This window comes from Cervus elaphus, chromosome 12, assembly GCF_910594005.1.
Source record: "Cervus elaphus chromosome 12, mCerEla1.1, whole genome shotgun sequence".
NCBI classification, from domain to species: Eukaryota; Metazoa; Chordata; class Mammalia; order Artiodactyla; family Cervidae; genus Cervus; species Cervus elaphus.
This window is the reverse complement of record NC_057826.1, coordinates 25,985,912-25,999,816: the sequence shown is the minus strand read 5'-3', so window position 1 is coordinate 25,999,816 and position 13,905 is coordinate 25,985,912. Positions and strand designations below refer to the sequence as shown.

Genomic DNA, 13,905 nt, shown 5'->3' with positions numbered 1-13,905 from the left:
TCTAGAAACCTTTCTCAGTTTCTCAGTCTACAAAATAGATCTAACAGCACTGATTATGGAGAAGGCAATGGCAACCCACTCCAGTACTCTTGCCTAGAAAATCCTATGGACGGAGAAGCCTGGTAGGCTGCAGTCCATGGGGTGGCTAGGAGTTGGAAACGACTGAGCAACTTCACTTTCACTTTTCACTTTCATACATTGGAGAAGGAAATGGCAACCCACTCCAGTATTCTTGCCTGGAGAATCCCAGGGATGGGGGAGCCTGGTGGACTTCCATCTATGGGGTCGCACAGAGTCGGGCACGGCTGAAGCGACTTAGCAGCAGCAGCAGCACTGATTACATCAGAGTCCGCTGTGTGAATGAATGACAACACGTGTCTTGAATTTGTCACAGGACCAACACATAGGAGTGAGCATTTATTGAATGGTTACTATCATTGTCTTTCCCTAAGAAGATTTTAAGTGGCATGTTTTTTGAGTGTTCGAGGATTCCCTTGCATTTGTCTAACAGTGAGAGGTCTTTCTTCCATGAGACCAGTGTCTTTGTCTTATTTCCCGTGCTTAGAACAGTGCTTCAGATAATTTGTTGAAATGAATGGATGTTCCAGAACATAAGAATGTGATCATTTCTGTTGGGTCAGTTGTGGCTGGTATGCCTTTGTCATCACTGTCTTTTATCTCCTAAGTTTTCTTGGGCACCTGGCACTAATCCAAGGTATGACGACATCATACCTGTTCTTAGATCATTCAGGAGCAAGATCTAGATTCTGCTTCCTGAGGGCTAGAATGATTATGCATTCTTACTCATGCATGCTTTGGTTCTATCACTTCAGAATTAAACAGACTGCTTGCTTTCCTCCCTCCTCTCTAATTGCCTGTCTTCAGCCAGTTGCATGGTACGAAAGAAGGAAAAACAGCCAGTGAAATTTCAGTGGTCTTTCTAGAAGGAGCAAAATAAAGAGTTGAAATAATAGCAAATATATTGGCTGCTGGCTATATTCTTCACAATGTACCTTTTATGTCTGATTTCACATAATCATCACTGTAATTCTGAAGGGTAGATGTCATTATCCCATTTTACAGATGAGGAAATTGAGGCACTAAAATTAAGTAACTTGGCACGATTGTATAGTCAGCACATGAGGCAACCAGGATTTCAACTCAGACAGTTGTGTTGCCTCTCTGCAAACCCAGACCCTTCTGATTTGTTATACCGAAATGAGTAGACCATGTTGAAATCCATTCAAAACTGAGGAACTAGAAAGGAATAACTTATTTTACCTTAAAGCAAAGGCCAGGGTGAGACATATGACTGACAGTCTAGGGAACTTAGTTGACGTGACACTTCAGGTGAATCTGTGGGTTGAGGCAGCAAGCTTGAACTTGCCATAAATTGACCTCATGTATTAATAGAATAGCTCCTGGTCTGATCACTGGCACTCGTCACATCACCATCAGAAAAGCAGGCAAGCACAGGATGCAGAAGTTAAACCACACGGAGGAAAACCTGCAATCCTGCAGGGTCCATTAATAACCTCATTTGTCCAGACAATTCTGGACATCATTTAATCATTCCTGTCCTGCTCACGTGTTCTACTGCTTCATTTCTGTGGCAGGAGACAGCATCTCTTGTTAAAAATAAGATTTGGAGGGAGACCATACACAAGCACCCAGCTTCATGACTTTAAAATTTTAACCGCAGCTTTAACTTCAAAGCTGGAGATGGTTCAAGAAGTCCAAGACCTCAGTAAATCAGGCTGGAAAAAGGCCTATTGTTTTGGGGTTATTCTCAACAAAATAGAGGTAATTTGCAAAAGAACTGACAAAACATGAAAGACAAGATTAGTTCAGTGCACATTAAATTTACTAGTCATTTCAGGTAGTAGGCTCCATTGTGGGGTGGATAGGGTGTGGGGTTTTTTGTTTTTTTGTTTTTTTTTAAGTGCCAGGCTTATATATATTATTTTATTTCATTCTTGCAAGAACCCTACATGGTCAGTATTCTCCAACTTTCAGAGAAGTACTCTGTAGCTCAGAGAGGGTCAGTAACTGAGCCAAGGGCAGAAGCGATTCTACCTCGGGCAGGACGGAGCCACGGTCTTTCTATCCCCCTGCACCATGCATCAGAGGAGCACTTGGCTCCTTTGAGACCTTTAAAGGTGCTTTATATCAGAATATTTCTAAAACCTGGAATTCAGTATAGACTTTACTATTTTCTCTGGAGCAGTGGTTCTCAGATTTAAACATGCAGCAGAATCCTTGGAGGGCTCCCGAGAATGTGGATGGCAGGACCCCACCCCCAGAGCTTCTGATTCCCTAGGTAGAGGAATGCGCCCATTCTCTGGGCCAAGAATGCATATTTCTAGCAAGTGCCAAGGTATTGCCAGTGGTTCAGGTCTGGGGATCACAGATGGAGCTAGCAGCTGGGTGACTTGCCACAGAGTGGACTTGCCACTTATGGTAACCTGTGGCCTCTAGCGTATCTCCTTGTTGATGAACCATGGGCTAGATTCTGGATGAAAAAGCACCAGGATAGTGATGGGTCCGCCCATATACATGTGTGTAGTATTAATGTATGGTCCGGGAGGTAGGGGGAAGGTGCTTTGACCCAAACCACGGTTTTTCCCCTGCATGTATAGTGTTTTTCAGCTTCTGTAAAATTCTTAAAGCAAAGAGTCTAAAGGATACATCTTCTGAAATAACCAAATAATCAGGGGGGCTGGGGTGCCTAAGTCAGTCTTAATGCTGACTTCCTCACATAAGGTCACATAGGCCCTGGTGGTGGTTTAGTGGCTAAGTCATGTCCAACTCTTGTGACCCCATGGACTGTAGCCTGCAGGGCTCCTCTGACCATGGGATTCTCCAGGCAAGAATACTGGAGTGGGTTGCCATTTCCTTCTCCCGTGGAATCTTCCCGACCCAGGAATCGAATCTGGGTCTCCAGCATTGCAGGCAGATTCTTTACTGACTAAATTGTGAGGGAAGCCCCTGGTGTGGGCACAAAAATTCACAGAATTGACTCTCCATCTGAATTGCTACAGGAGCTTTTAGCATTCCTCATGGGCCCCCTGGGTGGCTTCTTACATTTGTGACATCTAAACTCTTATCAAATATGTTATTAATTTCTTTCATAGAAAGCTTATTTGAAGCACTATGTATTTTTTGGTGAATGGTGTGAACCCAATCTGATTTGATGACATATTAATTAGATCCTACTATGCTCAATGACAGATTAAATGAGTTAATTTTTTTAATTGTAGAGATTGGCTATGCCTCTTGCCCATGTTTTCTTCGATAATGTCATTGAAAATTGACCTAGCAAAACCTGAATGCAGGAGAGATGGCTAAGTTACAGAAGTTGTTTTTCAGAACCACCAATATGTGTGATTCGTGTTTTGAGTCAGCTGGGTTACCTATAAAAAAGAACAGTTTAGGCACAGGATGTTGGGTAATGGACCAAGGGATGCAGAATTGCCTTGCTTCAGCAGCACAGACTAAAACTCTGAAAAGAAGGTTCTCGGCCGTCAACAGGACTGATGCCAAAGAAAGCTTCAGCTCAACACATAATCTCACCTATGTGTACCCTTGATTTCAAAATCCCAGTAGATAAACTCCTTAAAAATCCGCCTCCTTTTGTTTCCCAGCACCTCCATCCCCCTTTCATTAATCAGAACCTTCTCTGTGCCTCCAGAAACAGGGGCCCTGTGTCCTCAGTGAAGCACTGTCTGGTTGTTCATCTTGGTGGAAACTCTTTGGAGACATGGGATTAGTCTTTAAAGTTTTAAAGACTTTTCTAGCAGCCTGTGAGGATAATCTGGTGAAAGCTTTGCATGCCTAAAAGAGATGAGACAGCTGAGCGGAAAGACATACTCCCAGAATATTTCCAGTGGTATCTATTGGGTGTTGGGATCATTGGTGGTTTTAATTTTCTTTTTATCTCTGTTTGGTAAATGTTCATTATGGAAGAAAGAATACTAGAACTTTTTTTTTTTCCTTAAAAAAATGTCATAATTGTTGTTACCTTTCTCCTAATCTTTCTTTGATGGTAGCATCATTTAATAGACTTGGCATCCTTAGGCCAGTGTTATGAAGGAGGGATGCACTCAGACACACTACCTAATGGTCCCTTTGTAATTAGACTAGATAGCTCTCCTGCTGTTAGCAAGATCAAGTCCATGGAAAAACTTTTTAATGAAGCATAAATTTCCTACCAATGTGAAAAGCCCACCTGTTTTATATTAGTAGCAATTAAAAGGTTGTCATTTAACCTCAGCAGTTATCACCATGGCAACTGCATGTTAAGATTGTTTTTCCATCCCTTGAAGAATGGGCAAGGAGATGTGTGCCTTTTTAAACTCCTGCGTGTTTCATTGCTCTCCTTTTATCTGTATTTTCTCAAGGTTACTCTGGAAGACCAAACAATGCTGCTAGTCATAAAGCTGACTTGCTCTGGTCTTAGCAGGTTGCCTGATTTAGTGGGACTGGAAAGACTTAAAGATTTTTAGCACAGGGAGAACCAGATGTGACGTCGGCCTCCCCATTTCCTTTTTCCTTCCCATCATTCCCCCTCTGGAGCTAGCGGCTGCTGCTCTCAGGGCCGGCAAAAATGCCTTTCTGAGGGCAGGAGATCTTCCCCAAGGAGACAGCAGCCATCACAGGGACCACGAGCCTCAGGAGTCTGGTGTCCAGCATCAGATAGGTCCGGTGTCTGAGCAGTGGAGGTCACCATGCACAGCCAGGCATGTGGACACAAGTTAGATGCTGCATTTGAGGGAACTATTTCCACATCTGTACTCCTAATTTCACTGGTTTAGAATATACTTGCTGTGTTCAAGTGGGGATGAAATAATGACTAAATGTTGGGCTTTAGGGACCCATGAAAAACGATTGATATCATAGAGTCTCCAAATAAGTCTGAGACTGAGCCTAAAAAGGGCTTGGACACAAACCAATGGTGCTCCACTAAGCAGAGCCACTCAGGATCACGTCAAGAACCGTGAATAGAGATGGGGAGGAATTTTCAAATCCTCACATTATGGTAAACCTTAGGAGGAAATAGCAAAGAAAACTGCAAAATTTCTTCCTTCCTGCAAATCTTGAACTCCATTTGTACAACAAGAGAGATGTTTTGGGTTTTTGGGGTTTTTTGTTTTTTTTTTTTTTTTTGTGCAAAAAAGCAAAGAAGTGGACTAAATTAATTCTCTGCTCCTTCTAAGCCAGGATGCACAGGACTGAAAAGGCAAGGCAGAAAATCTCCCGGGGCAATTTCTTCTTTAGGAGAAAGCCATTCCCGTTGGACCTGGGGGCTTCAGATTACACCGTTGCTTTTAAACCTGAAACAGAGACATTTAATTTGATGAGAACAGAAATCCTCCTTTCCAGCGCCCCAAATCTAAATGTTTCTTCCCTGGGTTTATAGCACTTCATAAATAACCCATAGATAACACGGGGACTTTCTTCCCTGGCATTGCAATCCTGTAGCGTCAGAACAAAGACTGTGTGTGCGAGAGACAGGCAAGGGCTGGAGATGTTTGTTTACTGGAAGGGAGAAAACTAAGGTTTAAAAATTGCAGTTAGCGAAGTCGCAGGTCTCTTGCTGGCCTCCGGGCACCGTCCTGTGCTGGCCGCGAGGCAAGCCCCTGGGAGCCTGCGGGAGGGCGGCCTGGGCAAGATGCAGAACCAGTGAATGGACAGGCCGCCGCGCGGGGGAGGGGCCGCCTCGTCCCCGGGAGGTGGAGGTGCAGCCGGGAACTTGGAGGTTTCGCTCAACCTAAGGAATGATTTTTTCTCATCAACAGTAAGTGCCATTTCGATCATCCGCCCTGCATCCGGGAGGGGCGGCTGCTGTCTCTGGGTGTCTCGCTTTCTCGCTCTCCCATGTTAGTTACAATAGAAATGACCGATGAGATGGTGGCTGCGGAGTGTGTGTGCTCGGCCATCGGGGGATGGGTTCTTTCCACTGTCAGCATGCCGTGCGTGCGGTGTCTGCAGCCAGCCTTTGACAAGCTGGGCAAGAGAAGTGATTATGCTGTGGGGAAAATGGAAGTCCTCCGGCTTCAAAGAGGCGATTAGCTCAAATGTGATGTCCCTGCCCTCAAATCAGGGCTTCAGGATCTTGGAGTAATTGATTATCTTACTACAGGGCTAGTTAGTTGTTTACAAAGATGCAATTATGCAGAATTCATACAATGTTTTTAGCAACTGACAGCTGCACACGGGTCTGTTTTAGTAGAAATTCAGATATTCAACCATCTCAGTTTTCCTTTTTAAATTATGCAGTCCGCATTGGCATGGGAATTTTTCTAGCTTATACTGATGCAGGGCCTTAATCATTTAACTGTAGACCCTTCTGCATGGAGAAAATAGGGCTGCAATGTAAACTCTTCCATATACATGAATTTGATATTTAAAGCTTCCTGACACATTAAGACTTAGGCCTGACTAATGAAGTGTTATTTACCTGGCTTAATTTTTTATTTTTGAGAGAGAACAGGGTTCACAGGTATTAAATTCTCATCCATCGCTAGATAGATAAACAGAAAACTTTATTCACCGTGATTATTTTCTGCATTTCTACCCACAAGCCCCACAAAAGAACTTCTAAAATGTATACTCTTTGGCAAACTTCTTATTTTGTTTGGTATCATATAAAAATGTGTTAATTTTATTCAGGTCTTCCAATAGTTCATATAGGTGAAAAACTTCCTCTTTGCACCTAAATATTTTGGTTTTCCAGTCCTCAGAACTGGAATTCAGCTCAGGGAACTGTGTCTATTTTTTCCAGAGAAACATGATTTGCTGAAATATATGTGTGATTAGTATTAGTCAAGCGCATCTGGGGTGAACCATGGGCCAGTGCCGAGATGGTGAGCTACTTAAGCTGCCTGGGTGGCTGATGCGGTCCAGAATTGTGCTTGCTTCCCTGTGCCAACAACAGTCTGCTCTCTGAATGGATTTCCTTGTTCCCAATATTAACTCGAGATTTAAAATTTTCCAAGAGCAAAATTAACAAGGTCTAACTAGGAGGTCGGTTGCCTGGGTTGGCAAATGACGTGTACTTCCTGACCTGGGAAAGGTGATGATTAGATAATTATATTAGTGTCTGCACAGAATAGAACCGTACAGACTAAGCAATACATCTGATGGTTCTCAGATGTCTTAGTATAATAATCTGAGGAACAACATTCATTTATACCACTGGGTATTTGGGGATATTTCACATCGGGGGATATTTGGTCAGAGGTTGGGACATAGAAGCAGGTTAAGTCCTGACTGATTGAATGTTTTGTAGCTTCTTTTCCTTTCCCTCCCACCCTCTCCCTTCCTCTTTTTTTTGCCCCAACCGTGCATGTGATGTGTATGCTTGGTTTGGAGTTCTTCGCATGTCTAATATAGAACCAAGATCTAGGAGCGTGTGTGACTCATAGTATGCCAGCAAATTGTCTGTACCTGGATGGCTTGAAGGTGCTCTGATCTTTACCTCTTTCCTTTAAAATGTATTATGACCATCTCTTTTATGAAAAAGACAACTTTGAAGGGATGTGTGAATGTCACTTGCTCACTCAGAAGATATTTATTGAGCACCTCGTATATTGTATTATAATGTCAAATTAGATCATGACCCCTGGGAATAAGTTATCTTGGAATCCTCAGGATTTTCACAGGACCCCAGACAAAGTCAGTGGTTAAAGTTTATTGAAAGGAAATCATGAAGGGGCAAAGTGGGCACTCAAAATGCAGCATTTAGTCGGTGGGTTCCTACCCTCTTTGTGTCCTGAAGCCTGGTCATATTCCCTGACAGTGATGAAAACCGTCCTGTACCCCCACATATGTGTACATTATCATGCGTAGATTTATATGAGCCATCACGAGAAAAGTGCTTAAGAACAGCAATTCTGGCCAGATTGCCCAGGTTGACATCCTTCCTCTGCCATTGAATGAGTATGTTACCATGGCAAATTATTTAACTCCATTGCCTCAGTTGCCTCATCTGTCAATTGGGCATTATTCTATTACTGATTTCACTGCACTGTTGTAAGAATTAAATGAGTTAACTACTATATATAAAGCACAACAAGCCTGATACATATAGATGTCAGCATTTCTGTAGATGTTCCATTTTAGTAATATAGTTTGTGAACTAGAAAGCATACCCAATGTAGGAATTTTAAAAGAATGGGATAACAGAGAGAGTCTAGTATTTTATTCCCACACCTAACTGGTTTGGACACCAATGGGCCTGAGCCTCATATTTTGGGTGCCACTGGCCTGGAGTACCATAGTCCTGGGGATGCCATGCTAATTATGCATCCACCTTCCCATATTCCCCCCTCTACTTGTTGCATACCTCACCCTTAACAGGATTCAGGATCACTGCATCTTGCTCTTTTTGCTCCTAGGTTATTTCGTTACTTGTTAGCTTTCTTCATTTAAACAGTTGCATTCTAGCCCTTTTCTTTCACAATAAAGAAAGTGAGATCCTTATGATGGCGTAGGGTCAGGTGCTGGGTGAAGCAGTGGGGGGTGCCATTCTGGGAGAAGAGAAGGGGAGGGATGGGGAAGCAGGGCAGTGTGCAGAGGTGCTGGCCTGAGCACCTCTCCCCACCGACAGGAAGCTCTCAGGGCCGGGTTTCTCTAGCCGAAGCCTCCCAGGAGGGTAGCCCCTCGAAAACTACATGGAAGACTTCGTCCCATGGGGCCTAGGGTTCCCACCTGCTCTGGCATTGTCTGGAGTGTTCTTGCTGTTCCCCAGGCAGTCAGGATGACAGGACATTGGGGTGAGGATTTAGGGTCTAACTCTAAAGCCAGGGGAATAAAGGAAGGATCTAGGTTACAGCTGCATCCAGGCCTGGCCCCAGATTCCGTTGCTTCCTTTTTAATAAATCATCTTATGGCTTTGAAGGAAACTTCTTGTGGCATTTGCAGTAAGAATGTGATTTGGAAAATCTACCTTCTTCAGATCATCACAGCCACAGTTTCTGGGCATTTATCTCTGTCAGGCACTGTGCCAAATGCCTTTCATGCATTTATACCTCATTCTGTCCTCTCAGCCACCCAATGGAGGAAGGTACCACTGTTCACAGTTTTACACATGAGATTAAACAGAGCCCGGACTCATACCCAGACCCTTAACGCAAAGTGTGTGCTCTTCATCACCAGGCTCCTTGGCCTCCTTCCAAGCCTGCCTTCCTCATGACACTACGAGGATAAAATATTTATAAAAGGACTGTGTGAAGGCCAATGCCATATAAATGAGGCCTTATTGTAGCGGTGTGTGATCCCAGTCATCGGTCATAAGAGCTTAGTGAGTGAGCATAGTGAGTGCTTGCTTTATGCCAAAGGCTTTACATGCATCCCCCTGTGTCTCAGGAACCCCTACAAGGTTGATAATTTGCTGGTTAACAAGGAAACTGGGAATCAGGAAGGTTAGGTTCCTTGCTGGGTACATAGCTTATAGATGGTACAGTGGGGCTCAGACCGGGGTCTGCTCACTTCAGGGCTCTGGCCTGCATGTTGCCCAGATGCTACTGCCGTCCTGAAGCTGAGGGGACCTGAGAGTCCTGCTGGAGGTGAGGGGCTGAGGTAGAACGATTTTCCCTGAATCATAAAACTAACTGGAAATAGAGCTGGAGCTAGAAATGATTCCCCAAGGTTGATTGGGCTTCCCTGGTGGCCCAAATGGTAAAGAATCTACCTGCATTGTGGGAGACCAGGATTCATGACCCTGAACCAGGAAGATGCCCTGGAGAAGGGGAATGGCTACACACTCCAATATTCTTGCCTGGAGAACCCCCATGGACAGAGGAGCCTGGTGGGCTACAGTCCATGGGGTCACAAGAGTCAGATACAACTGAGTGACTAACACACACACAAGGTTGATTTTGTCAATAGTGTGCAAAAAAGAACATAATAATAAAAACAACCTCTCTGGTAACACATAACTCTATGATTTTTCTAGATAATCACGTGGATTAGAGGTGCTCATACATATTTATTCATTCAGCAAATGTTTGTAAACACCTCCTGGCCACTAGGTGGTCTGAGGGTGTGTGGTACATGCAGAGGGGGCTGCATGCCACCTGGCTGCTATGGACTCTAAGTGGGCACAGTGAATGAGGGATTGCTGGAGAGCCCCAGGGCTGTGGGAGCACGTGGGCGAGAAGCCCCCAGCTCATCTCAGAGAGAAGAGTGGTCGAAGCTACAGGAGAAGGAAAGGGGAGCTGATTTGTGGAGGGCAGGGCTGGAGGCAGACAGGCCACGGACCACTTGAGGAATTGAAAGGGTCAAGGTTTTAAACTGATGTGTCACGGTAGGCGAGGACTGTGGAAGGGTTTGAGTGAGGATCGGACGCTGTATACTTCAGCTACAGAACCAGAAGCTGGTAGGAGGGTGAGGGGGCAGCAGGAAGCTGTTCACAGGCGGTCAAAGAAGAGATGCTGGCGGCTGGGGCGGGCGGGGCACTTCCTGTGAGTTAGAGTCAGTGCCCCAGTTTCTCTTTCCAGCACCGTGGGATGCAGTTCTGATAGCACCTTGTAACGTGAGTATCAGTAAGGGGGAGCTTTCCATTGTTGCCATTACCTCAAGTCTCTGGGGTTAAAAAAGCCCACGGATTACCAGAGCAAGCCTTCACTTGCTCTGCTTGAGGATTTTCACATTGTCTGTGGGGGTCTATATGGAGATCATTTTCCCTCAGCCCCTGCATCACTCCCCCTTGACAGCACTTTGATGTGCCCGTGAGCTCTCCGTGTACGCTGACACCAAGCGTGTTAGTTCAAGTCCACTCCATGCCGAGCCAGGCGGATTGCTCGGGTTAAATGGAGCTGGAACCGTGCTTGCTGACGACATGTCCAACCCTCCCTTCTTGGATCAGATGGCTGCCCCATGATGGGCTGGTTCCCTCTGTGCAGCACCTCCAGCGCCTCAGGCTGCATGTGGTGGGGTTTGGCACATGCTCTGTGCTGACTCGAGAGGGTCTCATGAGAGGCATCTAGGGCCAGAGACCCCCTAGTAAACCAGGTGTAAAACATCTTTACCCGTCAGGGAAGGTCCTTGACTGCTGTGACCTCGGTGATACCCAAGACGGAAACTGGACAGAAGTCACAGGTGGTGATGTTAGGATGGAAAGAAAGAAATGGCATCTCCTGACTCCTCTGGAGCCCTGGAAAGATGTACTAGGTCTCAGGGGATCCCACCTTGGGAATGATAGGATTTTACGTGTGCCTGGGTAGTTAACTCTTAGTCCATTTAAAAATCAACCACAACAGCAGTTTTGTAAATTGTCCGATATTCTGTGAAAACTTGTATCTGGTGACATGAGCATTGTCCCTGCTATAAAATCAGTAGCCAATGATGATTCCCTTTTACCCTCCAACACACCTGTGGGTGCATTTTTCTCATCGCTAAACATTGTGCTTTTGTTTTCCATCTCTCTCTCTTTTTTTTTTCCCTGCAAATATATTTAGGGTGAAGAAGTTGAAGGAGACCTTCGCTTTTATTCAGCAGTTAGACAAAAACATGAGCAACCTTCGCACTTGGTTGGCTCGGATCGAGTCTGAGCTTTCTAAGCCCGTGGTTTATGATGTCTGTGACGATCAAGAGATCCAGAAGAGGCTTGCTGAGCAGCAGGTGGGGAAGTGCAGAATGGGTTTCTGTCAGGGCCCACTCATTCAGACCTGTCTCACGCTGGCCGTGTGATTTAGTGGGTTCACATCTCATAGTATTGGTTTGTTTCTTCCAGAGAAAGCTGACAACCTGTCTGTGTCCTTGGGGGTGTGAGGCGTCTGTCTCTTACACGCACACCCCACCATTCATGTGGCTCTTTGTGAAATATTTTGAATAATATTTAAGATGCAGACCTTAATTGTAGTGATAAATAAGGGTTTTTTATTTTGTATTTTCCTTAACTTTGGTCTTTGTTTTTGGTAACATAGTTTTGTCAATGAATTGAAAGAAAAAATAATTTTCCAACCAAAGAAGGTCTTCCTGGGACAATACTTGATGAGTGTGATAGAGCTTCAAAAAAGTGGGGGGCTCGAGGGGTGGGGAATACAGAGGACCAATAGCTGAGGAAGCCTCTCCTGTGGATGTTCTGTACATTTCTGCCATCAGTCCTGTCCCCTCTTAGCCAACCCTGGAAATCCCACAGTTGGAGCACCATTGAGTTTTGCCCCCTTACCTGTGGTCTCACTGACTTGTCAAATCCACTCTCCTGCCCTCCATAGGCTCATGTTCAAAAACTCATTCTCATATGCAGTGCCCAAGCTCCTCTTTATTTTTAAAATAGCTGAGGTTATGTTATTTTAGTAGCTTTTAGAAGCTTGTTATTTAACAAGCTTCTCTTGTTTTTCTTAGCCCTGTGAACAGATTCGGTTTTAACCATAGAAGCTGTATGGTTACCGTCAAGTTCACAGACTTGTATGTTTTCTTCCTGTTTGCTCCAGAGCCTTGGTCTTTGTTTCTAACTCACCATGCAGGGGAGATTCACCTACATATCACAGCTGCTTGGGGGCTGAAACTTTTTCATCAGATTTTCATCAAGGCCAGAAGGCCACCCCTTGATGATAAATTCTCTTGAGTTCAGGTCAACATTTCATGCTCCCCTGAAATAGAGCTAAGAATTTGATAATACTCTCAACTTAGATCTTTATTTAATCCTATTACATTTTACTGTTTGAATAATGCCTATTCTCTGATTTTTAAACTAGTATGATTTAGCAATGCTCCAAAGTAAAAATACTGGTTTTTCCACTTAGTCTCAGAAATTTAAGTATGTCTTTTCCATTGAGGTCATCTATATTCCATCTTTCTTTTGTGGAGAAATGAATATTGATATAACCACCATGTTAATGGACACTGTAGAGATTTTCATGCCTTTTCAGTATAGTCACAGCTACTAAATATTATCAGCTTTAATTACAAGATTGATCCATTAGGTTGGATTTCTTGAATAGTCACTTCGTAGACAGGCCTTACATATAACCATTTACCCTGGCTGGTGAGCTTTTTCAGGTAAATAGAACCAAAGCTGACAACATTTTTCCCCTTGAAGAATGACTGGCTAAATTTGGCAGGTGCTGATTATATAAATGTGTTAACACTTTATAAATCTGATGTGTGACAAACATCATTAAATTGCAGGGAATTTATTCCCAAAAGTGTGTAATTTGGAGCAGCTGCCATTCTCTTGGCCATGTTTGTTCCTGTATACTGAAATGGTATATAATTTTAATCTGGCTGATTTGAAGCTTTCCTCTTCATAGAACTTAGAATCACCATCATGGAATTCTTATCCCTTGGTTATAAAACAAATTTATGGAGTTAGTGTTCAGGACCACCTTGCTGTAAAGAAGTCAGATCTTGTATTAAATATCTGTCACAAATGACTACAGATTTAGCAGATTAATGTACCTTTATCATCTTATAGTTCTGGAGGTCAGAAATCTGACACAGGGCTGAGGTCAAGGTGTTACCAGGGCTGCATTCCTTTCTGGAGGTTCTGGTGTCAGCGTTCACTAACTCAGTTGTGTCCAACTCTTTGTGACCCCATGGACTGCAGACAGGCTCCTCCGTCCATGGAATTCTCCAGGGATCAAACCCAGGTTTCCTGCATTGCAGGCAGGTTCTTTACTATCTGAACCACCAGGGGAAGTTCTAGGGGGAGGACCCATTTGTTTGCCTTGAGTTCCTAAATAGTGCCCACATTTCGTGGCCCATGCCTCCTTCCTCTATCTTCAAAGCCAGCAACCTTGCATCTCTCTGTGTCTTTCTCCCTCCAGTTGTCTCTACTACTTTTAAGGACCCTTGAGATTCCATTAGACCCACCCAGAGAATCCAGGATAATCTCCCTGTTTTAAGGTTGATTGGCACGCTTAATTCTCCTTTGCCACAGTTCTGGGGATAAGGACC

The 13,905-nt window shown here is 44.2% G+C and overlaps 1 protein-coding gene across 6 annotated transcripts in view; it reads left to right on the top strand.

Annotated features, from left to right (window-relative positions):
* Positions 1-13,905, top strand: part of SYNE2 (spectrin repeat containing nuclear envelope protein 2) — a 315,690-nt gene that overhangs the window by 280,979 nt on the left and 20,806 nt on the right. For all 6 annotated transcript variants that reach the window (XM_043921131.1, XM_043921132.1, XM_043921130.1 and 3 more), the window contains one exon: positions 11,463-11,625. In XM_043921131.1, coding sequence (XP_043777066.1) covers positions 11,463-11,625 — 163 coding nt within the window. The remainder of the gene's footprint in view (positions 1-11,462; positions 11,626-13,905) is intronic.